This window comes from Pelophylax lessonae (genome assembly GCF_965119305.1).
Source record: "Pelophylax lessonae genome assembly, chromosome: 9".
Classification (NCBI taxonomy): Eukaryota; Metazoa; Chordata; class Amphibia; order Anura; family Ranidae; genus Pelophylax; species Pelophylax lessonae.
Window position 1 is genome coordinate 45,476,778 of NC_138776.1, and position 27,087 is coordinate 45,503,864.

The following is a 27,087-nucleotide window of genomic DNA, read 5'->3' on the forward strand; positions in this document are numbered from 1 at the left end:
TAGCCCTGACTGTCCCGGGGGTATTAAAAAAAAATAAAAAAAATCCAGGGTGGAACTCCGCTTTAAGCAGATGTGACAGTGTTAGGGCGTATGACAAATTATAGTACTGCTGGGGGTGGTTGAATAGTTGCAGCAACAGATTTTTAATTATTATTATTATTTATTTTTAAGCTCGGGTTTAATTTAGTTATACTAGGGTTCTTCAAAAAGTTTCCTCACTTTTTTTTAACTCTATTATATATAAACATGCGGAAACTTTTAAAGACCCCTTGTATTTTGATATCCCTGTTTTTTCACCTTTCCTTTCATTGGCATACTAATGAAATAAAGAAATCCTTTCCATCTTCATTGCATAGCTTATTTTAGACTCAGTAATGTCATCACTGGATCTCTGTGTTTCTCTGGGGTTCCCTGAGATCCTCCTGAACTTGATGACGTCATTTCTAGGAAAAATATGGTTTGTTTTATCTAGGAAAATATTTTAGTTGGTTTTCACCCTGAACCAAGGAATCGGCAAGTTGAGCCACAAACTGAGTTTTTTATTTGGTGAAATAAAGACATTTTTAGTTCAGTAATGGTAACGACTCCTAGCTATTTTTACACATCCTATTCTGGGAGCCTCTGCTGATCGAACTACCAGTGCAAACCTCTTTTGCACGCAACTAATTCCTTGCAACCGTCTGAAAATCCCAGAGTGGACCCAGGAGGGGAACACCGGAGGCTTAGAAAACAACTACCTCTTTCCTATGAGGGGATGGGTTTTCTCCACCTACACACTCACAAGGTTGCATGTTTTCCCATTCCTTTGGGGTGATTGCATCCTCAACAGCTTTAGTTATATTTTTTGCCTTTTCTTTTATTCCCACTATGGAACCATTGTTTTGGAGTACTGTCATAAGGAATACTGTCATTACATGCATTAACCACATACAGTTCTCATTTTGATGACAGTGTTCCTTTTGTATCATCTATTTTTCTGAGTCAAGGCCTGTACACAGCTTATTTTCAATGTGCCCTCTGGTAATTTCCCAGTTCAAAACATTGAGTGGTGCCAGTAACAAGCAGCTGGTGTGAAAGGAGCAGTGAATGAAAGCTGCTAATAGCTGCAATGTCAGCACAGGCACACCCGTCCACATGGCTCATGCACACTCTGCTTTTAAGGAGCAATATGTCTCTTGCTAAATCTCCACACAGTCTTCACGTCAAGATAACAGGACCATGATGCTATTTTTGTTGTACTCTGCTCAGCTTTTTACAGATTACCTCTGAGTGTATTAGGACCCTTGATAGATAAAAATTCCAACTGCCTCTCATTTGAAGGGACTTTCCCTCCTTTGGAACCAAATCCCTTTGTCCCTCTTTCCTCTCCAGTTGCCCCTTTTTGGCCTGATGTATAGACTTTAAAAAAAATATATACTATTTAACTAGTTGCCGACCACCCGCTGCAGTTTTGCTGCGGCAAGGTGGCTCGGCTGCACGAACTGACGTAACTGTACGTCAGTCCCGCATGCTCCTGCCGTCCCCGCGATGTGCTGATTTGGTTCAGAACCGATCAGTCATCAGGTCCAGGCCAATCATTTTTGGTCTGGACCTGATGATCGGTTCTGACTAATTGCAGAATGTCCTGTGCTTGTGTAATGTAAACACAGGCACAGGAACTGATGCAAGCTCCTCTCCTGGAGCCCTTTTCGGTTCCAGCGTGAGAGGAGAGAACATCAGACAGTGAGTACACAAGCACTACACTGATACCAGTACACATAGGCACATTTTTCACCCCCTGATCACCCCCCCCAGTTAACCCTTTCACTCCCTGCCAGGGTCACTATATTCAGTATACAGATCATTTACTGTTTACTGTAGTAGTGTCACTTGTGACGCAAGTTAGGGTGAGAGGCAGTTAGGTTTAGGGTACATGCTGTATATCCCCGAATAAAGATTTAACCTCCTGATCACCTCCAGGTAAACCCCTTCATTGCCCTGTCACAGTGTCACTATTATAGTGTACAGATCTTTTTTCTGATCACTGTATTAGTGTCACAGGTGACGTTAGTTAGTGTTATCGTTAGTTAACGTCAGTCCAGGACAGCATCAGTTTGCCCACCCCATATTTAGTAATACTTTTTAACCCTTTAATTGCCAGTGACACACACACATACACAAAACTCCTCCATTACTAGTATAGTGTCTGAATGGATCAATATCTTTAATCTGATCAGAACTATACTAGCGTCTCTAATGGTTTAGTATTGGGTTACCAAAATGCAGTGTTAGCAAGATCAGCCCCGACAACTGCCAACACCTGGGTTTAGCCCCTCCACTCAGCCCCCAAGAAGCCTAGTATCAGCAGATTACTGTCACTCCCAATACACAGTACACTAAACTGCAGCCTTAGCAGAGTCAGGCCTGATCTCTGCTAGCGCTAGCAGTTCAATTTTTGGGTAGCAGTTCAAACAGTCCTTGACAAACAGGTGCTTTTTTACCTGTGAGTCACATCGGGTCCTATTAAATTTATTGGCCAAAATGTCTAAACAGAGGTACGCTAGTGAAGAGGCCTACACGATGCTGAGCATGACAGATGAGAGCTAAGGGGAAGCCTCACTGTCAGAATCAGGCTCAGTATTCAAACCTGTAGAGATCAGCCGCACCCTGACAGATGGCTCTGATGACGGAGTAGTGGTCCCTGCTAAGGTCAGGCGTACCCGACCCCGTTCTTCTGTTGCTGAGGTGCAACAATTGCAGGGTTCTTGTATGCAGAAAAGTGTCAGTACTAGTGCAGCTGAACCTTCTTGTGAACTGGCAAGCACCAGCGGCCTAGTACATCCTGATTGTAGTCAAACCAACACTGCGGTAACACTTGGTGACGTGGTGAGTCCCATAAGTGCAGTTCAAGCTGGTGCAGTGGCTAGCATAAGTAGTGTCCCGCAGCCACCAAGAATTCAAAGACAGGCTGTAGAGCCCATAGTGTCCTTCCTGATGCACTTGCAAATCCTGATTTGGAGCCCACCACTTCTGCAGAGCCCGTACTTCCCACATTCACTAGCCAACCCAGAATTCAGGTGGAAACAGACGATTTTACTCCCCTTGATTTTTATGAGCGGTTTTTCACAGAAGATCTTTACAGATCTATTGTAGACCAAAGCAATTTATATGCTGATCAATTTATCGCCGCAAATCCAAATTTGACCCTTGCTAGAGAATTTGCATGGAAACGTATCACTGTTTCCAAATTTAAAACCTTTCTGGGCCTATCCCTCCTCATGGGCATTACTAAAAAGAATGAGTTGCGGTCATATTGGTTCACTGACCCAATTCATCATATGCCCATATTCTCTGCAGCCATGGCCAGGACTAGATACGAGCAAATCTTGCGGTTCATGCACTTCAGTGACAATGAACTCTGTTGTCCTCGGGGTGACCCTGGATATGACCGGCTCCACAAAATTCGGCCCCTCATAAATCACTTCAACCAAAAGTTTGCAGCCTTGTATACCCCCAAACAAGCTGTCTGCGTTGATGAGTCCCTGATTATATTTTCTGGCCTGCTTGTTTTCAAACAGTGTCTCCTCAGCAAGCATGCCAGATATGGGGTTAAGATGTATAACCTCTGACAGGGCAACAAGCTATACATGTAGTTTCTGGATTTACAAGGGAAAAAATAGCAGCCCCTCAACTGCCCAGACTACATAGGGAGTGGTGGCAAGATTATTTGGGACTTGGTATCACCCTTATTTGGAAAGGGGTACCATTTATACGTGGACAATTATTACGCTTGTGACACTATTTAGTCACCTTTTTGATTCTGGAATTGGTGCATGTGGCACTGTGCGACCTAATCGCTGGGGCTTCCCCCAACGGCTTGAGGAATCCAGACTTAGGCGGGGGGGAGAGTCTGCTTGAAGTGTAGTAAATTGCTCGCAGTGAAGTGGAGGGACACATGGAATGTTTTCCGTTTGTCATCCATTCATGCAGATACGACAGTCCAAATTGCAACGGCATCTGGTGTCGAGAAGCCCCTCTGTGTCCACGAATACGTGGGGGGCTGGACTTCAACGACCAGATGATGGCACCTTACTTAATTGCCCGGGAGGCCAGATGCTCCTACAAGAAAGTATTATTCTTATGCTTATAAGAAAGTATACTTATTCCAATTGGCTTTGCTGAATGCTTATGTGCTATACAAAGAGTCAGAAAGAAGTGGATCCTTGCTAAAATTCCAAGAAGAGATCATCACAGCCCTTCTGTATCCAGAAGGTGCTGTGGCCCAATTCACAATCTAGATGCAGTGAGCTGGCTGCATGAGAGGCCTTTTCCAGATGTCCTCCCTGGTACCCCTACCCAAAGAGCACCCCAAAGATGTTGTGTCTGTAGAAAACGTGGATATAGGCGTGACACCCACTTTTTTTGTCCCTCCTGTCTTGGCCAACCTGGTCTCTGCATCGGGGACGGTTTCCTTCACTACCACATACTAGTAGAGTATTAGTATAGCATACAGCAGGGCACACTTTCACCCAGGTTCTCGAAAGATTTTAGATGGTTATCGCATTTTGAGAGACAGTTTTTTACAGTTACAAAAAAGTGTAAAAAAAAAAGTTACAAAAAATAAATAAAAAAAGCCAAAATGAGTTGTCGTTTTTATTGAGTTAATGTCAAGTATATGTGGAATTGCACCCCAAAATACTTACTGCTGTTTCTTCTGAGTACAGGAATACCACAAGTGTGAGACTTTTTGGGAACCTAGCTGTGTACGGGACCCCGAAAACCAATCACTGCCTTCAGGTTTTCTAAGGGCATAAATTGTTGATTTCACTCCTCATTACCTATCACAGTTTTGGAGGCTGTGAAATGCCAAGATAGCACAATCCCCCCCCCCCCCCAATGACTCCTTTTCAGGTCAAATGACACCCCAAGTATTTGCTAAGAGGCATGGTGATTTTTTTAGCTCTTATTGGTTTTGGATAATGAAAAAAGAAAAGGAAACATTTTTATTTTTTCAATTTTTAAAACTTTGTGACAAAAAGTGAGATCTACAAAATACTCAACATGCCTCTCAGCAAATAGCTTAGGTTGTCTACTTTTCGAAAATGGGTAATTTGGGGGGGGTTCTGTCTTGGCATTTCATGGCCTCCAAAACTGTCATAGGTAGTGAGCAGTGAAATCAACAATTTACGCCCTTGGAAAGCCTGAAGGCGCTGATTGGGTTTCGAGGTCCTGTACGTTGGACTGCCACAAAGTACTCAGGAGAAGCAGTAGAATGTATTTAGGGGTGTCATTTCACATATACCTATGGCATGTTTGAGCAATATATAATTTCAATGACAACTTTTTTTTTTTTTTTTTTTTTTAGTTTTCAAACACCTGTGATAAAAAAAAAATAAGATTTTTGTGAGATCTTACCGTAAAATATTTTTCTCTGATGTCCATCGACAGACGCAGCCTCATCTTCATGAGCTGAGTGGGTTATGCTGCCACCTGCAGGAGTAGTCTAGGCAGTAAGTTAGTACAAAACATTTAACATGTACACGTCCACGCAGCTGTCCCTCCAGGCATAACCCCCACTGCCGCAGCCCAGCACATCAGTTTAGTTGCAAGCAGTGAAGACAAAAGAACCATCCCCATACAGAGGTGGGGGTTACGGTGTCTGTCGATGGACATCAGAGAAAGATTTTAGGGTAAGATCTTACAAAAATCATATTTTCTCTATCGTCCCTCGACAGACGCAGCCTCATCTTCATGAGCTGAGTGGGATGTCCCAAAGCAGTATAGGCATGAGGGGCGGGAAAAACACAACCAGATAGTAACGTCAACTCCAAGAGGCTAAATCTAGCCAACCGGGCAACATGGAGCTCAACCAAACAACAGTAGCTCACCCAGATAAAAGACCCCTAAGAGAATAACAAAAAAAAAAACCATTCTTTTATGAAACAGCAGCCTGCAAAACCTTGCGGCCTAAAGAAGCATCCCAAGATGCCAACAAATCCACCTTGTAAAATTTTGTAAAGGTGTGCACATATCACCAAGACGCTGCCTTACAAACTTGTACAACAGAGACCTAATGGTGAAAAAGGCCAAGAGGTACTCAGCGCTCTAGTAGAATGTGCCTTCACAGGGAAAGGAGGAACCTGACCCTTGATTGAATAAGCCTGAACAACGGTCTGCCTGATCCATCTTGAAATGGTAGCAGCGGACGCAGCCAAACCTTTGCGAGGACCGTTCGGAAGGACAAAGAGATAGTCCGACTTCCTGAAGGACTCGGTAACCGTCAGATAAACCCTTATTGCCCGAACCACATCCAGAGAGTGCAAGGCAACTTCTTTGGGATGTTTAGGCTTAGGACATAAGGAAGGTAACACAAGGTCTTTATTCAGGTGAAAATCCGACACCACTTTAGGAAGAAAAGACGGATTAGGTCAGAGGACCACTTTATCCCTGTAGGCCATCAAATAAGGCAAACGACAGGACAGCGCCACCAACTCAGAAACTCTGCAAGCAGAAGTGATAGCCACTAGGACGGCAACCTTCTGTGACAAAGAAAGCAGAGAAATCTCCCTAATATTCTCAAAAGGAGGCTTTTGAAGAACAGACAAAACATGATTAAGATTCCACGGCGGTAACGGGGATCTTCGCGGAGGAGCCAGATGACGCACCCCCTGAATAAAAGTGTGAATCAAACTATGAGTAGCCAACGGACATTGGAATTAAATAGCCAAGGCTGACACCTGGCCCTTGATAGTGCCCAACGCCAAGCGCTGCTCAACCCCCTTTTGCAAGAAGACCAAAACCCTAGCTATAGAGAACAAGCGAGGGTGCAGCTGTAGCGATTCACACCATGAAATGTACAATTTCCACGTACGATGATAAATCTTCCTAGATGTTGACTTCCTGGCCTTCAAAAGAGACCTCTATCCTTCAACACCTTGCTTTATACAGCTAAGCCGTTAAAGCCAGCGACTGTAAAGCAGGATGGAAGATCGGTCCTTGAGATAGGAGATCTTCCCATGACCATTTTTACCAGTTCTGCGTAGCAGGACCGCGGACGCCAGTCTGGAACCACCAGAATGACTAGAACTCTATCCATCGCCACCCGGCAAAGAAACCTCGGCTGGAGAACGAGCGGAGGAAAGGCATAGATCAAGCTATACTGACTCCAAGAAGCCACCAGAGCATCTGTGGCATTGGCCAGAGGATCCCGAGACCTGGCCACAAAATGCTGAACCTTCCTGTTGAGGCGAGACACAAACAGATCAATCCGGAGTCCCCCACCAGGCACACAGGAGATGAAACACCTCTGGATGAAGGGACCACTCCCTTTGATCCAACACCTGACGACTCAGGTAATCCGTCTGCCAATTCTCCACACCCGGGATGTGGACTGCAGAAGGAGCCGGAACATCGTGTTCCGTCCACACTAGAATCTCGGCCATCTCCTTGGCCGTCAGGGCACTCCTGGTGCCCCCTTGATGGTGGATGTAAGCCACGGCCGTGGCATTGTCCGACTGAACCCAAACCAGAGAGCCACAAAGTCGACTTATCCAGTGAAGCAGGCAGAGCTTGATCTCTCTCAGCTCCAGAATATTGATTGGCAAGAAGGAAGACTCTTCGTCCAAGTCCCCTGGGCACAGAGCTTCCCCAGTACTCCACCCCAGCCTGACAGGCTGGCGTCCATGGTGACCACCGTCCAAAACACCGGCAGGAAGGACTTGCCCTGGCACAGACAGGTGACTGGAGCCACCAAGAGAGAGCCGACTTCATGAGATGGCTCAACTGAATCTTCAGGTCCAAAGACTGAGGATCCCTGTTCCATTTGGTCAGAATCTCTTTCTGCAACTGTCTCATGTGAGACTGAGCAAACGGGACCACTTTGAAGGTTGAGACCATTCGACTCAGGGCCCTCATGCAGGCCCGCAAGGAGGACTGATTGGTCCCCATCAGCAACCGGACCGCCCTTTGCAACTTCTGAAGCTTGTCCAAGGGAAGGAAGACCCTCACCAGAGCAGAGACGAGAAACAGCCCCAGATAAGTGACCCGCACGGACGGCGTCAGGGCAGACTTTTTGAACTTGATCGTCCACCCAAAGATTTTGAAGGGTCTGAATGGTGATACAGATGTTTTCCAGCAGATTTGAATGGGAGACTGCTTGCAACAGGAGATCGTCCAGATGTCCCACAATGGAGATACCTTGTCAACGTAACAAGGCCAGCAAAGGGGCTAGGACCTTGGTAAAAACTCTGGGAGCCGAGGCGAGAACAAAGGGCAATGCCGCAAATAAAAAGTGCTCCTCTGCCACTGCAAAGCGGAGGAATCGCTGATGTCCCTCGACGGAGGCCAGAAAATCCCCCTGATTCAATGATGCCACCACTGACCGAATGGACTCCATTTGAAACTTCTGCACAAGCACAAAGCGGTTCAGAGCCTTGAGGTCCAGGATTGGACGCACCTTGCCCTCCTTTCTGGGCTCCAGCGACTGTGATCCGGACTGCCGGGGAGTCGCACAGAGTGGGTCTGAGGGTGATTGCACAGTTTGGGACTCCATATTGCAAGTAGCAAAAAACGGAGTACTGTCTCTTTAAGAGCGCTGATCGCGGCACCCACCACCGATCGCAGTGGTCTGCTGGGAACCCCCTTTAAACTAAACTGACAGCAGAATTTACAGGAATATGTCCGCAAGAACCCCAAGTACTGTACCACCTCAGACAAACCATCCTCCTGATTGTTCCAGCACATTGGAGAGAAAGACAGGAAGTGACCTCAGCTAGCAGCAGGAAACAGAAGCGCAGTAAGTGATGACGCCTGAGGAAGGTCATGCTGCTCAGCATAGCACAGGGGCAACACAAAGATGGATGCCCATACATATCAGGGAAAATGGCTGCCCTATACAGGTCTATGGGGAAAAATTCACATTGCCCACACTTAGGATGGCGGCGAGCCATGTGGCCAGGGACCGACACATGAAGGCCACAGGGACCAGCAAGCCCAAGGTACCATGTCACCCCCCCCCCCACAGGGTGCCGGGCACTCCAGACACACAGCCACCGCAGGGAAGGGGGGAGGGTAGGGCACACAGAACGGGTACCGGGCAGGCCAGGGGGATTTCTTGGGAGGCACAAATCCCATTATCCCCAGGAAAGGGCCCACACCCCCCCCCCCCCAAGGCCAGCAGGGGCAAATTTACTCACCATACCATGGACCGGGTGGGCTCCGTTCCAGGCTGCGACTCAGGGCGTTCCAGGTCGTCGAGTCCTGGCGAGGCATCCGCTCGCAGGCTCGCCCTCATCCGCAAAAGGGGCACCATCGTGGCTAGGCCTAGGTCAGGACGGTAACCTGCTCACACTCGTAGGCCACACTGGGGGGACCATAAGGATCTAGATTATCCAGTGCAAAGCCCCAGCCGGCATCATTGCTTGTAGATCACCGGGAAAAATTTTCCCTGAACACTAGCTAGCAAGTGAGTAAAGAGAAATAAAAATAAATATACTGAAAAGAATAAAAAACTGAGACCGAAGTCCCAGCAGGAAACCTAGGTCCTACTCCTTCTCTAGGCAGAAATAAACTGATGTGCTGAGTTGTGGCAGTGGGGGTTATGCCTGGAGGGACAGCCCCATAGGTGTGTACATGCTAAAAGTTTTGTACTAACGTACTGCCTAGACTACTCCTGCAGGTGACAGCATAACCCACTCAGCTTATGAAGATGAGGCTGCGTCTGTCGATGGAAGATAGAGAAAAATGTAGTATTCAATGGGCTCAACATGCCTCTCAGGAAATTCCTTGGGGTGTCTTTTTTTCAAAAAGGGGTAATTTGTGGGGGTTTTGTACTGCCCTGCCATTTTAGCACTTCAAGAAATGAAATGGGCAGTCAAAGTAAAAGCTGCGTAAATTCCAGTATATACACCATGGTTTGTAGACGCTATAACCAATAAAAATATGCTTATTGACATTTAGCTACATACATTTTGGCCTAAATGTATGACAAAAATTGAGTTTATTGGATATTTTTTTTATAAGAAAATTACAAAATGTTCTGTCTTTTTTAGTTTATTTCGCAATATATATATATATATATATATATATATATATATATATATATATATATATATATATATATATATATATATATATATATATGGTACAGCATTGCAATTACCAGTTAAAGTCACACAGTGCCAAATTGCAAAAAATGGCCTTGGTCATTAAGGGGGTAAAACCTTCCGGTCCTTAAGTGGTTAACTACAAGTGAAGTGTTTTACTGCACTTAATATTTCATCCAATCTCTAAATGATTACATTTCTTGTTTTAAAATGCCAATATTGGGGCCTCGTTCCCTAAACACACATTGCATGCATTTAGGAATACGCACCTGCACAGCTATACCAATAGACGTGAATGGGACTTCCTGCAAGCAGATGCACGATGTCTGTGTGTGTGATCGCACTGGCCCAATAGAAGCGAGACTTTGTTTTGATGGACAAGCGCAATATTCCCCACGCACACATTCGTCACCGCCCTGACAAAGGGGCCCTGCGTGGCTCTGAAACATTGCTGTATGTTTATCATGTGACCACGAAAATAAAGCTTTGGACCCTTTTGAGGAATCCTTGGTGTGCTGATGGCATTTTCTTCACTTTGTTCTGATGGATACATAACGGAGTGAGTCCCCCTTCAAAGGAGCTAATAAGCAATGAGGGTACAGTTTCGATGGACCTTATTCCGGTCCCAAGCTGCTACCTTTCTGATGGCGACAAAAATACACCCAGCAGATTGCAAACTCTGGGGTGGGTATTGAGGACCACCCAATACAAAAGTTCATATCACTTAGAGGTATTTTTGAAATGTTTATTGGGTAAAAGCATCAAGTAAAGCCAGTGCATTTTGGAGGTAAGGCCACCCCTGAGGGATAGTGTGGAAGAGAACAATAAAAAGCAAAATATACTATGTATGCAGATGCAATAAATATCTGCATCCTATGCGGGTAAAGACAACCCTTCACATAGGTGTACAAAGATGTGAATGAGGACTAAAGGAAGAAGTGGTAAAGAAAAGCACTTGTGAGTTTAAGACACTATTCACACTTGCAAATGGGGCTGTTACCGATTACATGCAGGAGATCCAGTGGAGGCTGCAAGCAATTAGCTATGGGCAGGTGTCACATTTCTGTGGTAGTGAGCCCTTGTAGAACACCAACCCCGGGTTCCCCAGGGCGCGGAGTCTAAGCCCCAGCCTGCTTCTTCAGCAGAGTCCCTGATGGTGGGGATGGACTATCAGCTAGCTGGAACCAGGTCAAAGCAGCCAGGTATGCCCAGCTGACGATACACAGACCATTCGCGTATGCAGAGTACAGATGGCAGGAAACGGAAGGGATCCTAGAAACAAGTGGAGGTCAGAGCGGGGGGCAGACAAGCACAAACAGAAGACAAAGCTGAGGTCAGTACATGGGAAGTCAGACACTGAATACACAAAACACTAGGCAAACAGAAGCTCAGAGAACTAGGAAGTTGCTCAGGCAATGTGGGCTGCACCGAGCATGTCTTATATCCAGTTTGGCTCCAGAGCAATTATATTTCTTTGTCGAATACATGTAAAAATCCTAATTTTTTGCAACAAAATTACACAAACCCCCAGAACAATATATATATATATATATACATATATATATATATATATATTTATTCTGAAAGCAGAGGCCTTGTAGAATAAAAAGCTGATAGTTGCAAATTTTGTTTCACGTGATATTTATGCAACTGTTTATTTAACACAAATTTTCCAGAAAAAATATAATAAAAATTTATTTTAATGCAAAATCACACCATAGAATACCCCATTTGGGTTAAAATTTAAAAGATGAGGTTGCATCGAGTAAATAGATACCCAACATTCCATTTTTTAAAATTGTGTGCGCCCATGATATCGCCAAAAATGATGGTGCCCAAAAATCACCATAGGTCACGCTTTAAAAGCAGTTACAGCTCATTGATTTAGAGTTAACTAGGAGCTCTTGTGTTTGAATTATAGTTTTCACTCTGAGATTCGTGGCGATATGTCATATGTGTGGTGTGACCGTGGTTTACATAGACTTACACCCCCTGGGCTTGCATTTGTGCAAGTGTGAAGGGCAACGGGGGTTTTGGCAATTTTTTTTTTTTAATTTTAATATATTTTATTATTGTTTTATTTATTTTTTCCTTTTTTAATAATGTTTTTTCTATGTGATTACTATCATAATAAACCCCTATGTGATAGCATTGCGCAGGTGACAGGTACTCTTTTTGGAGACATTAGGGGTCTGATAGACCCCGATGTCTCCCCTGCCCTTCACACCATCTAACTATCACAGATCAGCTTGGTTAGTGTCTCCTGGCTGTACTGGCAAGGATAGTGTGCATATAAAACCTGATTGTTTGCATGTGAGATTAAGGCATGGATTTGCCTCGGTCTCACTGCGATCTCTCTCCCCCCACCAGTGAATGTGTTTCTGGGCACCGGTAAGCGCTGGACAGCCCAGGAACCACAAAAGGAGGGGGCACCATGCGGCCGGCTGTGTAAAATTGGTCTGCAGCTATGAAGCTCCCGCATCACTTTCACTTTGAAGCCGGTCGCCGGCTCTACAAAACCCACACAAGCGGAAGGCTGCTACTGCGGCCATCAGCTTGTGATTAAAGGTTCACTCTTTGGATGTACATAGTAAGCCTAAAGAACTGAACTGGATATAGGGAGGAAATTGAGGCAACTCAGGAAGCGATAGAAGGGAAAAGAAATAGAAACCCACAGAATATCAGGTAATACCCGTAGGTGAGCACAGCAGCCAAACACATGTGAAAGGAATCAGAGGGCTAAGAGCAGAACTGCAGCAAGGAGGTAAGAATTAACAGGCAGGAAAACTGCAGGCTAAATTGTGACAAAGAGGACAGTACATTCCATAAGATGCCAAGTCGGTGTTCATCAATCTGTGGTCAGAGCCACAAGATGTTAGAAGATTATATTTTGACAACTGAGATCTCAGAAAAAGGCACAGTGGCACTTGAGGCCCCAACAAGAAAAAAAGTTGATCTCCTTAACAGATTACTTATAGGGGAAAGTTATCTATGATTTATACTTTAAAGCACACATGTACACAGGACAGCAATGAAGTTAGAGTCCAGAAAATGGAGAATCAGCGGGCACACATGGAAGTCAAAAACAATTGTGAGATGTGTGTGTGGTCATCATTTTGCTGGGCTATAAACGTTCTTTACAGACATCTAAGAACATTGCCTGAGCTGGCTGTTTTAAATGGATTGGGAAACATAGTTACACACGCTTTACTTTAGATGGAGAGCTCCGCACTTTAGAAAAGCTGAATAAAAATAGTGCATGTGGCATTTCTTCACATTTTTCCTCCCTCTGAATTCATCATGTTGGTACTCACCTTGAGCAAGTGCTGAGAGCCGGAGATAGGCACTTGCTAGCAAACCAGCCATTTACTTACTAGCTACAGTGTCAGGCAACTGTGCACCAAGGTAGGGGGTGCCCTATGCAACATCACAGTGATGCTGTAGGTTAAGCAGGAATATGGGACAAAGTATTACATGTACTTTGAATCCTATGGGGAAATGAATAATGACAAAAAAAAAAAATGATAGAGGCAGTGCAGCTCCCTACAGAGATCAGTCAGTGATCTATTGCTGCTTCCTCACTAGCATATAACAAAACCACTGTGAAAAAAACTCATCTAACTGATTTAGGCACTAGTGTGCCTTTCATATATTTCTCTACTGTATTGTGGTTGTTTAAGAGAAGAGCATTGGACTTCGCTGGACTCCGGTCCAGTGACTGAAAGTCTGCCTTTGATGTTTATTCTGCCTCTTGAGCTGTTCACAGCGAGAGAACGGTTATGTATTACGTTGTCTTCTTTTCAAGGGTGGCCATACATAGCTTGATTCCAACCTAATTATATCACCTTCAGGGACTGCTAACAGTAGGATGGTATTGAAACTCCATGGGGTACGAGCAATATAATGTGACCACTGGAAGTATTTTGTCTTGAAATCACAATTTTTTTTGGAAGATATACAAGTATTTACATATTCCTAAAAATTGGTAAGTTTACGAGGTTTAGAAACTTTCCAACAAATTTTCCTTTACTTTTTTGTCCCCAGGCAGATGTAAAACACCTGCCCCCTAAAAGCTTTAGGCCCCTTTCAGATGGGGCAGACTCCTTCAATCCGATCTGCCTATTCAGCGGGGAATCTGTCCTCTGATCTCCGCTAAACAGGCGTATGACAGGTCTGTGTCTGCTCCACTGATGCAGAGCAGACACAGGCACAGTCCTCTGTTCTCTATAGGGCGGTTGGATGGAAATGGACCACCTGTATGTTTCCATCTGACTTTCATCCATTCTGCTAGACAGATGGGGAATGGATCCCCATCTGTCTGTTTTTTGCGGCCTGGATCAGATGCCGGCGGGTGTCAACAGACACATGTCCATTGACATCCGCTGCTCCATAGAGGGTAATAGATGGTCTGATCGAGTCTGCCTGAAAAACTAACAGGCGGACCCAATGGGTCCGTCAGTGTGAAAGGGGCCTTATACATCTGCTAAGGCCCGTGGGAATCTTTACATCCATCCACTGGCTTCCTCATCCAAAGTCTGTGTGTGGATAGGAGCCAATACATCAATCTTATAAATGTGTACGGCTAATAATATTTGACACATCTCACCTCTATCTAATCTTAGACAAAAACAAGTACACCTACCTTTACAGATCACCTACCTTGGTAGATCACTTACAGATATATTCTGCCTAAATTGCCTCTCAATAAGGAAGTATGTTAGGAGAAATAATTATGGTAGGCTCAAGAACTTAGGAAAGGTTAGGCATTCTTCCAAAACTCACTGCACAGATTGCAAACATTGATAGTTACACTTTGTAAGGACAGTGCCCAAGGACATTCATGATAATATCCTTTTACAATAATTGTGTATCTGTGAGTATCACTAAACGTCATAACCTTTCAGAACACAACACATCCCGAGCTAACCCTGGAACACAAGCATGTTTCATGTGTAATACATTCTGTTTTCATGTGCTGCCAACTTGTAATCAGTTGACGTGTGTTATATTAATTGAGTGAAATAGTTCAGCTGCTCCTCACTGTGCTGAAATACTTTAATGACAAAATAGAACAGGAAATCTAATTTTATATGTTAAACTATATTAAAGCAGAAGGGAGTAAGTCCTGCTTTAACATTCTCCCCTCCCCAAGCACAATTGTGGGAATTTGTTTTTTTGTCCTATTTGTTTTTCATTTTAAGCCCCATCCTCCCCACCACCAACGCCATTCCTGCAACCTCCTTGGATACTTGCATCACATCTCCCAGCAGGCTGCAGGATCAGCACACAGAGTGGCCGGCACATATCAGAGTTGGCTACCTGCACTCAGAAGAGGCAGCCAACTGGAGAGGACCAAGATAGCAGTGCAGGACCTGCTTTGTGGCACCTGAACAGTGAATTGCATAAGATAGATAGATAGATAGATAGATAGATAGATAGATAGATAGATAGATAGATAGATAGATAGATAGATAGATAGATAGATAGATAGATAGATAGATAGATAGATAGATAGATAGATAGATAGATAGATAGATAGACAGACAGATAGATAGATATAAAAAGTGGATATAAAAAGTATACACACCCCTGTTAAAATGTCACTTTTCTGTGATGTAAAAAAAATGAGACAAAGATGAATCATTGCAGAGCTTTTTCTACCTTTAATGTGACCTATAAACTGTACAACTTTTTTTTTTTGGGTGGGGGGGGGGGTAAAAATAGAAAACTAAAATAATGTGGTTGCATGAGTGTGAACACCCTCTTATAAATGGCGATGTAGCTGTGTTCAGAATTAAGCAATCACATTCAAACTCATGTTAAATGGGAGTCAGTACACACCTGCCATCACTTGAAGTGCCTCTTATTAACCCCAAATAAAGTTCAGCTGTTCTAGTAGGTCTTTTCTGAAACTTTCTTAGTCGCATCCTACAGACAAAGCCATGGTCTGCAGAGAGCTTCCAAAGCTTTAGAGGGATCTCATTGTTAAAATGTATCAGTCACGAGAAGGGTACAAAAGAAATTCCAGGGCATTAGATCAGTGGCGGTTCTACATTAAATTGCCCCCCGGGCAAGACTCCCTCCCGGCGCCCCCCCCCCCCAAAAAAAAAAACATGACAACATAACAATAAATGCAGAGTGCCACAGCATTGCCCCCAATAAATGCAGAGTGCCACAGCAATGCCCCCAATAAATGCAGAGTGCCACAGCATTGCCCCCAATAAATGCAGAGTGCCACAGCATTGTTGACCCAATAAATGCAGAGTGCCACAGCAATGCCCCCAATAAAAGCAGAGTGCCACAGCAATGCCCCCAATAAATGCAGAGTGCCACAGCAATGCCCCCAATAAATGCAGAGTGCCACAGCAATGCCCCCAATAAATGCAGAGTGCCACAGCATTGTTGCCCTCAATAAATGCAGAGTGCCACAGCATTTTTGCCACAATAAATGCAGAGTGCCACAGCATTGTTGCCCCCAATAAATGCATTGCCCCTTTTCAATGCAGAGCGCCACAGCACTGCCCCCTTTAATGCAGAGCGCCACAGCAATGCCCCCTTTAATGCAGAAAGCCACAGAAATGCCCCTTTTCAACGCAGAGCGCCACAGCACTGCCCCCTTTAATGCAGAGCGCCACAGCAATGCCCCTTTAATGCAGAGCGCCACAGCAATGCCCCCTTTAATGCAGAGCGCCACAGCAATGCCCCTTTAATGCAGAGAGCCACAGCAATGCCCCCTTTAATGCAGAGCGCCACAGCAATGCCCCCTTTAATGCAGAGCGCCACAGAAATGCCCCTTTTCAACGCAGAGCGCCACAGCAATGCCCCCTTTCAATGCAGAGATGCCACAGCATTGCCCCCTTTAATGCAGAGCGCCACAGCAATGCCCCCTTTAATGCAGAGATGCCACAGCATTGCCCCCTTTAATGCAGAGCACCACAGCAATGCCCCCTTTAATGTAGAGTGCCACAGCAATGCCCCTTTAATGCAGAGCGCCACAGCAATGCCCCCTTTAATGCAGAGCGCCACAGCAATACCTCCTTTAATGCAGAGCGCCACAGAAATGCCCCCTTTAATGCAGAGCGCCACAGCAATGCCCCCTTTCAATGCAGAGATGCCACAGCAATGCCCCCTTTAATGCAGAGCGCCACAGCATTGCCCCCTTTCAATGTGGAGATGCCACAGCATTGCCCCCTTTCAATGTGGAGATGCCACAGCATTGCCCCCTTTCAATGTGGAGATGCCATGCCAGAGTGCCAATTTTCAATGCAGAGCGCCAGCGTCCGTGCACAGCACTTACCTCCCTTCTCTTCACGTCTCTTCAGTCCTCCCGCGGCGCCTCCTCCTCGGCCAATGGCGTGGGGTTTGCCTTTCGGCCAATCAGGAAGCGGGAGGACCCGCTCCCTGATTGGCCAGGAGGAGGATCAGTGTGACAATAGCGAATTTTCATTCACTATTGTCACACAATGGGCGGGCTCAGGGGGGAGCAATGCTCTGCTCCTCGGCTCGGCTCGGAGTCGGCTGCGGCGGTTTTAGGCATGGGCGAACGGAGCTCGGGCGGTCCGGTACCATTTGATCCACGGACCGGTACCGGTCCGCGGCCTGGGCATGCCGCCCCCCACGTGTTATGAAAAAATGCCTCCCCGGGCGGCTGCCCCGTTCGCCCGTGCCTAAAACCGCCACTGCATTAGATATATCATTGAGTGAAGATAGTCATCATCAAGTGGAGAAAATATGGCACAACAGTGACATTACTAAGAACTGGACATCCCTCCAAAATTGATGAAAAAACGAGAAGAAAACTGATCAGAGAGGCTGCCGAGAGGCCTACAGCAACATTAAAGGAGCTGCAGGAATATCTGGCAAGTACTGGCTGTGTGTACACGTGACAACAGTCTCCCGTGCAAAAACACATCTGAAGTCTCCTAAAAGCATGTGAGAAAATGTGTTATGGTCTGATGAAACCATGATTGAATTTTTTGGCCATAATTCCAAAAGATAGATTTGGTGCAAAAACAACACTGCACATCACCAAAAGAACACCATACCCACAGTGAAGAATGGTGGTGGCAGCATCATGCTTTGGGGCAGTTTTTCTTCAGCTGGAACAGGGGCCTTAGTCAAGGTAGAGGGAATTATCAACAGTTCCAAATGCCAAACGACTTAAACCTCAGCGATTACTCTGTTGAGATGGTATTGTTAGCGATGCTGCTCCTTGAGTGGGGAAACTCCAAATCACTAAAAACTGAAAGAAAGGAGGGCGCAAACGCCTGGTGCATTACCTTAGACACCTTTAAAATGTTTAACAAAAGCCAAAAACATACTCACAAAACATAAAAGATTAAATGCATATCACTTGCAACTCCAGTGTCGAGGAGGACACATCCTTGTGATTGGACAGCTGACGCGTTTCAGGAGGCACACTCCCTTCCTCAGAGCGGAGGAACAAAAAACAGTCAAAATTGGCAAAAAATCTTCAGGCTTCTGCTAGAAAGCTGAACATAAAGAGGAGCTTCATCTTTCAGCATGACAACGACCCAAAGCATACATCCAAATCAACAAAGGAAGGGCTTCACCAGAAGAAGATTAAAGTTTTGGCCCAGCCCAGACCTGAATCCGATTGAAAATCTGTGGGGTGATCTGTAGAGGGCTGTGCACAGGAGATGTCCTCACAATCTGACAGATTTGGAGTGTTTTTGCAAAGAAGAATGGGCACATTTTGCCAATTCAAAAATATCCCATGCTGACAGACTCATACCCAAAAAGACTGAGTGCTTTAATAAAATCAAGAGGCTTCAACAAAGTATTAGTTTAAGGATGTGCACACTTATGCAACCATTTTTTTTTCCCTTCACCTAAAAGATTTCAGTTTGTTGTTCAACTGAGTTGTAGAGGTTTATAGGTCACATCAAAGGTGGAAAAAGTTCTGAAATGATTTATCTTTGTCTCGTTTTTTTTTTTTTTACATCACAGAAACCTGACATTTTAACATTTTTGTATCCACTGTATATGTGTGTGTGTATATATATATATATATATATATATATATATATATATATATATATTTATTTATTTATTTATTTATGTAAGCTCCATGAGGGCAGAGACTGATGTGAATGTAATAATATATGTAAAGCGCTGCATAAATTGATGGCGCTATATAAGTACCTAAAAATAAATATATATATATATATATATATATATATATATATAGCTACTATATTGTCAAAAGTATTGGGATGCCTGCCTTTGGAAACTTCTGAAAAGGGAAGGCGAGTATGTCATGCGTTAGCAGCTGTTCTGTCCCTGTATCTAATAGAACATGTTCATCTCCCATGGGACATTAATGCAGCCAAAATTCACACACACAAATTTAGTAGTATAAAGACATAAAATTGTTTATTGAACAACAAAGTTAAAATTCCTCTAGTCTAGACAGCATGACTGCTAGTCTATTGCTTGTGTCTCCTATTTAGAAGAAGAAATATTATAGCATGTATGAACTTATAAGTTATAGCCACCGATAGTTCCCAACACTTTTCAACTGTAAAAAAGTGTTCTTCAGGGGGTTTATTTAGAATATATATATATATATATATATATATATTAATAATACAGATACTGAATTTAAATGTTGCATGGATAGTTATGTCATGCAGCCCACAAGGGATCAGGCACAGGCAGATGGAGGCAGTAACCTTTGCAGGCCAGCCACCTATTAGGGATCTCATATTGTATGGATGAGCATAAAGGGAGTTAAGATATGCCAGCCAAGGTAAAGTGGATGCGTGGGATGGAAAGAAAGTAGTGAGTGTACAGCTTGTAAGACAGTGTAAATTTGCTGTCCCCTCAAAATAACAACACACAGCCATTAATATCTAAACCACTGGCAACAAAAGTGAGTACACCCCTAAGTGACAATGTCCAAATTGGGCCCAATTAGTCATTTTCCCTCCCTGGTGTCATGTGACTTGTTAGGGTTACAAGGTCTCAGGTGTGAATGGGGAGCAGGTGTGTTAAATTTGGTGTTATCGCTCTCATTTTCTCATACTGGTCACTGGAAGTTCAACATGGCACCTCATGGCAAAGAACTCTCAGAGGATCTGAAAAAAATAATTGTTGCTCTACATAGGTAGAGTACAAAGACAAGTGTGTCTTGCCTACAGTCAAGCATGGTGGATGGAGTGTCATGGTCTGGGGCTGCATGAGTGCTGCCGGCACTGGGGAGCTAGAGTTTGAGAGAACCATGAATGCCAACATGTACTGTGACATACTGAAGCAGAGCATGATCACCTTCCTTCAGAGACTGGGCCGCAGGGCAGTATTCCAACATGATAACAACCCCAAACACACATCCAAGACGACCACTGCCTTGCTAAAGAAGCTGAGGGTAAAGGTGATGGACTGGCCAAGAATGTCTCCCCACCTAAACCCTATTGAGCATCCGTGGGGCATCCTCAAATGGAAGGTGGAGGAGCGCAAGGTCTCTAACATCTACCAGCTCTGTGATGTCGTCATGGAGGAGTGGAAGAGGACTCCATTGGCAACCTGTAAAGCTCTGGTAAACTCCATGCCCAAGAGGGTTAAGGCAGTGCTGGAAAACAATGGTGGCCACATACAATATTGACACTTTGGACCCAATTTGGACATTTTGACTTAGGGGTGCACTCACTTTTGTTGCCAGCGGTTTAGACATTAATGACTGTGTGTTGAGTTATTTTGAGGGGACAACATATTTACACCGATATACAAGCTGTACACTCACTACTTTACATTGTAACAAAGTGTAATTTCTTCAGTGTTGTCACGTGAAAAGATAGAATAAAATATTTACAAAAATGTGAGGGGTGTACTCAATTTTGTGAGATACTGTATATACACATATATTATACACACTCTACTTGGCAAATAAGCACTTTAAATCAGCATTGCACAGTGATTTTATAGGCTGTTTTTATCATTTATGGGAGTTGGTTCTTAATGTGCCAAGCAATGCAGTGATTGTTTTGAGTTGTTAAGACGCAAGGAATCAAGAGCCTGGCACCATTGATAGATATATGATACCAGTGGTAAAAAGCTTTGTGTATTCCCGCAGGCCCAGTCTGTAGTGATACACTTGGTTAATCGGAGATATCCCACCTTGTGAAATGTTGTTTCTCATTAAATCCATAAGCTCAGTGCTAGTGAGAGCGAAGACAGATGCTTTCACTTAAAGGGGTTTAAGTGGCTGACACTGGCTGGGCTTTCCCCCAGGACAAGATGTTACAAGACAGTTGGTGCACTTGTCATTTTTAATAGGTCTCTGTGTTTTGTGCTGTCATTATCCCCGGGTAAAATATGAGGCTCAGGGCTGCAGACCACAGCAGCGGCCAAAGTCTAAAAAGAGCAGACATATATCATGGTGACTTCAGAAGTTTTGGCCGTTTCCCTTTACACACTGGTGTGTCATTTCAAAGATATTAGACTCATGTCACTACGTGTCATCTGGAAAAGACCCATATCCAAAGCTTTTTCTGCCCCAGCGTAGCAAGCATGCTGACATTTTTATGATATTTTGAAAAACATATAATTATAGAATATAATGAAAATGCTAAAAGAAGATCAGGAAGTTTTAAAATATCTTATGTATTAATGCCATGCAAGGTATGATGTTTTCTCCTGAATGTTATTTGACAGAATGGCTATTTTTAACTGGACTGACTCAAAGCCAAGAAGCCAGCTGTTTCTATGGAAATCTCATGCCCAGATGAGATTTTCCCTTATTTCCTGTGATAAGTAAGCCTTCCCCAATCTGTCCAAAACTAAAAAAAAAAAAAAAATGGATTGGATGTGATTTTGAACTTTGTATGTAAACTAGTTCAGATTTTTGCATTAAGTGGAACTTCACTCTCCCAATCAAAATTGATTATTTGTAATCCTCATGCTGCTATCATTAGTAAATAAATAGGAAAGTACATCATATTTACTTGTTTTAATTTATTTATTTTTTTTACATTTTTTTAATTCCTTGCTGGTTTCTTTCCTAGGCAAGTGATGTCATACATCCCAGGAGTCTTTAGTAGGGTCAACAACTTGGTTACTTTTTAAGTAGCCCAGGAACCTTCGGGAGGGGAGGAGAGGTTTTCTCAGCTAAGCACACTGTCCTACATGCATGCATGAGTTATAGGCAGATGGATTTCAGGAAGTAAATGCTACATGAATCATCTGCCCTTACTCAAGATGGCCACAGCCAAAAATGCTAGGTGGTTTGTTTTTCAAAGTGACTTATCAACAAAATAAAGCATGGAGACATGGAGGGATGAATGAGATTGCTTTGAATATAAAAAAAAAATAAATAAAATTGTGTATTTGGTTTGTGGCGCAGTGAAGATCCACTGTAAGGTAACCCTGTCCTCTGGATGAATTATGGTGCCTACTTAAACACTACATCTGTTAGTGGTTTTTGTCTAGTATTCAGGTTTGGTTAACTAAGCACATTCTCTTCTGAACATTTTACATGAACAGGTTTCTTAATTATGTGAGTTATTGCTTCTTCTTTATTGTACAAGGTGTAGCTATGGATGACGCTGTCTAGGGTTGCACGATATTGGGAAAAAAAAGTACATTGCGATATTCGGTTTTCAACTATATATATCGCGATATTTAACTGGGTGGAATGCAGAAGACACTGACAGTGTGGAAGGCAGAGTCGGGACTCACAGTGGTGGTAGGAGGTAGAAGAACACAGCCCGACATGACATCCGTCCCACACGTTCAGTCTGCCGCCCTGCAGCTAATTCTCTTGACCAAGCGGTGAGCGCAGCCCAGCAAACCAATCACGTGAGTAGCGGCACAGGGAACTAGTCAGGTGTGCAGGCACGTGTGATTGGTTAGCTGTGCAGCTGCTCACGGCGCGCTGCTCACCGCTGAACGTGTGGGATGGATGTGCAATCACTGTGAGTCCTCCTCCTCCCCCTGACTCCCGACTTCTCCCTGCCTCCCTGCCTAATGCTAAATATCGTGTCTTCGGCGATATGAATATCGCCACGCCCGCAGGACGATAGTCGATATCATATCGACTAACGTTCAGCCCTAACGCTGTCTGTTTGAACTGACCCATACCATGGGTATTGTAGGAGGCAAGCTAATTATTTCTAAATAAAACACACAAACTCTTTTTTTGGATAAATAACGGCAAGCGGCTTTATTATTGGTTTTAAACAAAATAGAATTCACCAAATAAACAAACTATTGAATAATTCATCTCAAAATATTGAAACTTCAAAACATGACCCAGCCACTACGGCTCAGGCCTACCATCTTAAGCTTTTAATCAAGATAAACAATTATCCCACTCCCCTCTTCTTATCTTTGAAAAAGGGGGGTCCCACCACATAATAAAGGCCGCGACGAGGGATGGGGGGGCGGGGAGTTGTCCTGGGAAATCCTTCTGCTGACTGACAAAAATTGTGCCAAAACTGCCCTTTTTATAGACAAATCCCTGAATTCCAGATTTTCCAGGGTCAGGTGACCCAGCGGACCAATCCTGGGTCACCTTTCCCAATCTCTGGAACATTCCTAAACCACCTGACTTCGCTGGCCAATGAGGGAACAAGTACCTCATAAACCTTACAGGGCAGCTAGAGAATGCTGTCTCCACAATCCCATGAGGAAAAGGGGGGCCTTAAACTTATTTCCCCCCTTTTTCCTCACATTTTCCTTGTTTACCCATTTAACAGTCCATTTGCATAGAGACTTCTTAGCACTTTATAGCCCCCTCTCTCCTTTTACAGGTTTCTGGATATGCTTGGATAGCAGCTGTGAAAACTCAGACTTTGAAGGTCAAGTTAGTTGTTAGGCCCCATGCACACTGGGTGTTTAGCCCCGGCGCATGGGGCTGTTATTGACTGGATGGTGCATGGATTGCTAGTAATGTTTAGGGCAGTATATGCTCAGGGACCAATGCCAGTCTGCTGGAAGCAGGGCAGGATAGTGCACCTGTGCCTTCTGCCCGCAGTTAAACGCCAGTGCCTCTCGTGCACCAGGGGGCTAAAAGCTCAATGTGCACGAGGCCTTACACTGTCTGCCTGGATAAAGTTACATTGTTCCTCCTTTCATGACTGGCTGGGACTTTTAATTTCCTTTTTTTTAGCTAAAAGTATAAATATACAGTGGGTACGGAAAGTATTCAGACCCCCTTAAATTTTTCACTCTTTGTTATATTGCAGCCATTTGCTAAAATCATTTAAGTTCATTCTTCTTCCTCATGAATGTACACATAGCACCCCATACTGACAGAAAAACACAGAATTGTTGACATTGTTGCAGATTTATTAAAAAAGAAAAACTGAAATATCACATGGTCCTAAGTATTCAGACCCTTTGCTGTGACACTCATATATTTAACTCAGGTGCTTTCCATTTCTTCTGATCATCCTTGAGATGGTTCTACACCTTCATTTGAGTCCAGCTGTGTTTGATTATACTGATTGGACTTGATTAGGAAAGCCACACACCTGTCTATAGAAGACCTTCCAGATCACAATGCATGTCAGAGCAAATGAGAATCATGAGGTCAAAGGAACTGCCTGAAGAGCTCAGAGACAGAATTGTGGCAAGGCACAGATCTGGCCAAGGTTACAAAAAGATTTCTGCTGCACTTAAGGTTCCTAAGAGCACAGTGGCCTCCATAATCCTCAAATGGAAGACGTTTGGGATGACCAGAACCCTTCCTAGAGCTGGCCGTCCGGCCAAACTGAGCTATCGGGGGAGAAGAGCCTTGGTGAGAGAGGTAAAGAAGAACCCAAAGATCACTGTGGCTGAGCTCCAGAGATGCAGTCAGGAGATGGGAGAAAGTTGTAGAAAGTCAACCATCACTGCAGCCCTCCACCAGTCGGGGCTTTATGGCAGAGTGGCCCGACGGAAGCCTCTCCTCAGTGTAAGACACATGAAAGCCCGCATGGAGTTTGCTAAAAAACACCCGAAAGACTCCAAGATGGTGAGAAATAAGATTCTCTGGTCTGATGAGACCAAAATAGAACTTTTTGGCCTTAATTCTAAGCGGTATGTGTGGAGAAAACCAGGCACTGCTCATCACCTGTCCAATACAGTCCCAACAGTGAAGCATGGTGGTGGCAGCATCATGCTGTGGGGTTGTTTTTCAGCTGCAGGGACAGGACGACTGGTTGCAATCGAGGGAAAGATGAATGCGGCCAAGTACAGGGATATCCTGGACAAAAACCTTCTCCAGAGTGCTCTGGACCTCAGACTGGGCCGAAGGTTTACCTTCCAACAAGACAATGACCCTAAGCACACAGCTAAAATAACGAAGGAGTGGCTTCACAACAACTGCGTGACTGTTCTTGAATGGCCCAGTCAGAGCCCTGACTTAAACCCAATTGAGCATCTCTGGAGAGACCTAAAAATGGCTGTCCACCAACGTTTACCATCCAACCTGACAGAACTGGAGAGGATCTGCAAGGAGGAATGGCAGAGGATCCCAAAATCCAGGTGTGAAAGACTTGTTGCATCTTTCCCAAAAAGACTCCTGGCTGTATTAGATCAAAAGGGGGCTTCTACTAAATACTGAGCAAAGGGTCTGAATACTTAGGACCATGTGATATTTCAGTTTTTCTTTTTTAATAAATCTGCAACAATGTCAACAATTCTGTGTTTTTCGGTCAGTATGGGGTGCTATGTGTACATTCATGAGGAAGAAGAATGAACTTAAATGATTTTAGCAAATGGCTGCAATATAACAAAGAGTGAAAAATTTAAGGGGGTCTGAATACTTTCCGTACCCACTGTATAAATCCAGGTAATGGGGCAAGCATGTACAAAAGGAAGCTGAAGTAAAAGGTATTTAAAGCAGAACTGTACTAAAAAGAAAAATAGTGACACGCAAAGTTCCTTCTGCCAAAAATTTCTTCCTCTGACTCCTATCAATTTTTTATTCTATATACACTGCCTATGGTTCATGCGCAGAGCTGAGTACATTCCTTGCTCATTTTCCAACATCTATAAGATGCCGAGGAAGCACACATGTACAGGAGTAACACATCATCAGTGGCTGCCCAATATCAGAACCAAAAGAAGACCATCTGAAGATGGCAGTGACAGAGGAGGAGCACAAACATTGTATCTGTGGAGGAGGGCATACTGGGAGTTAAGCAAGCCATAATGTTCTAATATGCTTTGCAAATATTCCCATTATGGCAAGAAGCAGCCCACCACAATAGAGGTACAATAAAGCTTTAAGTGCATTGTTACACAGAGTTTTCACAGCTGCTATCAACAACCGGTTGCTAGAGATTTGTGATATGAATAAAGAAGCAATGCGTGTGGCCAGCTAACTCAGATAATATTGTTTGAAGGTAGACTTAATTATATACATATAGTCACAAAAAACCTGTTTTCACTTTTTCTCCAGAGTTACTTGTCACGGTTGGCAGAAGTAGGTCCAGAAAAGAGTGAAGCAGAGAAGCTGGTTCCACAGCAGGACGATGTGGGGATTGTTCCTCAGTTTGAGAAAAGCAGACCTTGAAGATGTGGAATGAACAAGATGAACATGAGGATGGCATGTTATTGTCAGTGGAGGACATTACAGGTTGTGTGAAGGCTGGAAGAGTTTTGTTAAAGGAGCCAGAGAAATGATAACCCAAGGAGCTAATCCAAGTCCTTTTACCCCCATAATTCCCTCCCTACCCCCAGATTTAGTCATGAAACTCTTCACTGGAGAAAGGCTTTGTGACCTGTAAAGGAGTTGTTCTGGCTTTCTAGTCAGCACTGGTATGTGAAGAGTGTCCTCAATAAGGTATATGTTTTAATGATCAACAAGCAGGATCAGAGCTCCTTTCCTGCACATTTCTGATTATAAAACGATGATACAACCAAAGATTCCTCAGTGACTTTTATCCAGGTAAATTTAGGGGAAGGTAGTTGCCAGATTGACAGGCATGAGATTTGTAAACTAGTCTGTACAGTGGGTGAACTTTACTATAGTTGGAGGTCTGTGTGTGTAGGTTGGATA

General features: G+C 44.0%; 1 protein-coding gene across 3 annotated transcripts in view; it reads left to right on the top strand.

Annotated features, from left to right (window-relative positions):
- RBM20 (RNA binding motif protein 20) overlaps positions 1–26,711 on the top strand; it is a 407,155-nt gene extending 380,444 nt beyond the window's left edge. For all 3 annotated transcript variants that reach the window (XM_082269244.1, XM_082269245.1, XM_082269246.1), the window contains one exon: positions 26,488–26,711. In XM_082269244.1, the coding sequence (XP_082125370.1) occupies positions 26,488–26,601 (114 nt within the window). In that variant the 3' untranslated portion in view covers positions 26,602–26,711. The remainder of the gene's footprint in view (positions 1–26,487) is intronic.
- Positions 26,712–27,087: the final 376 nt, after the last annotated feature.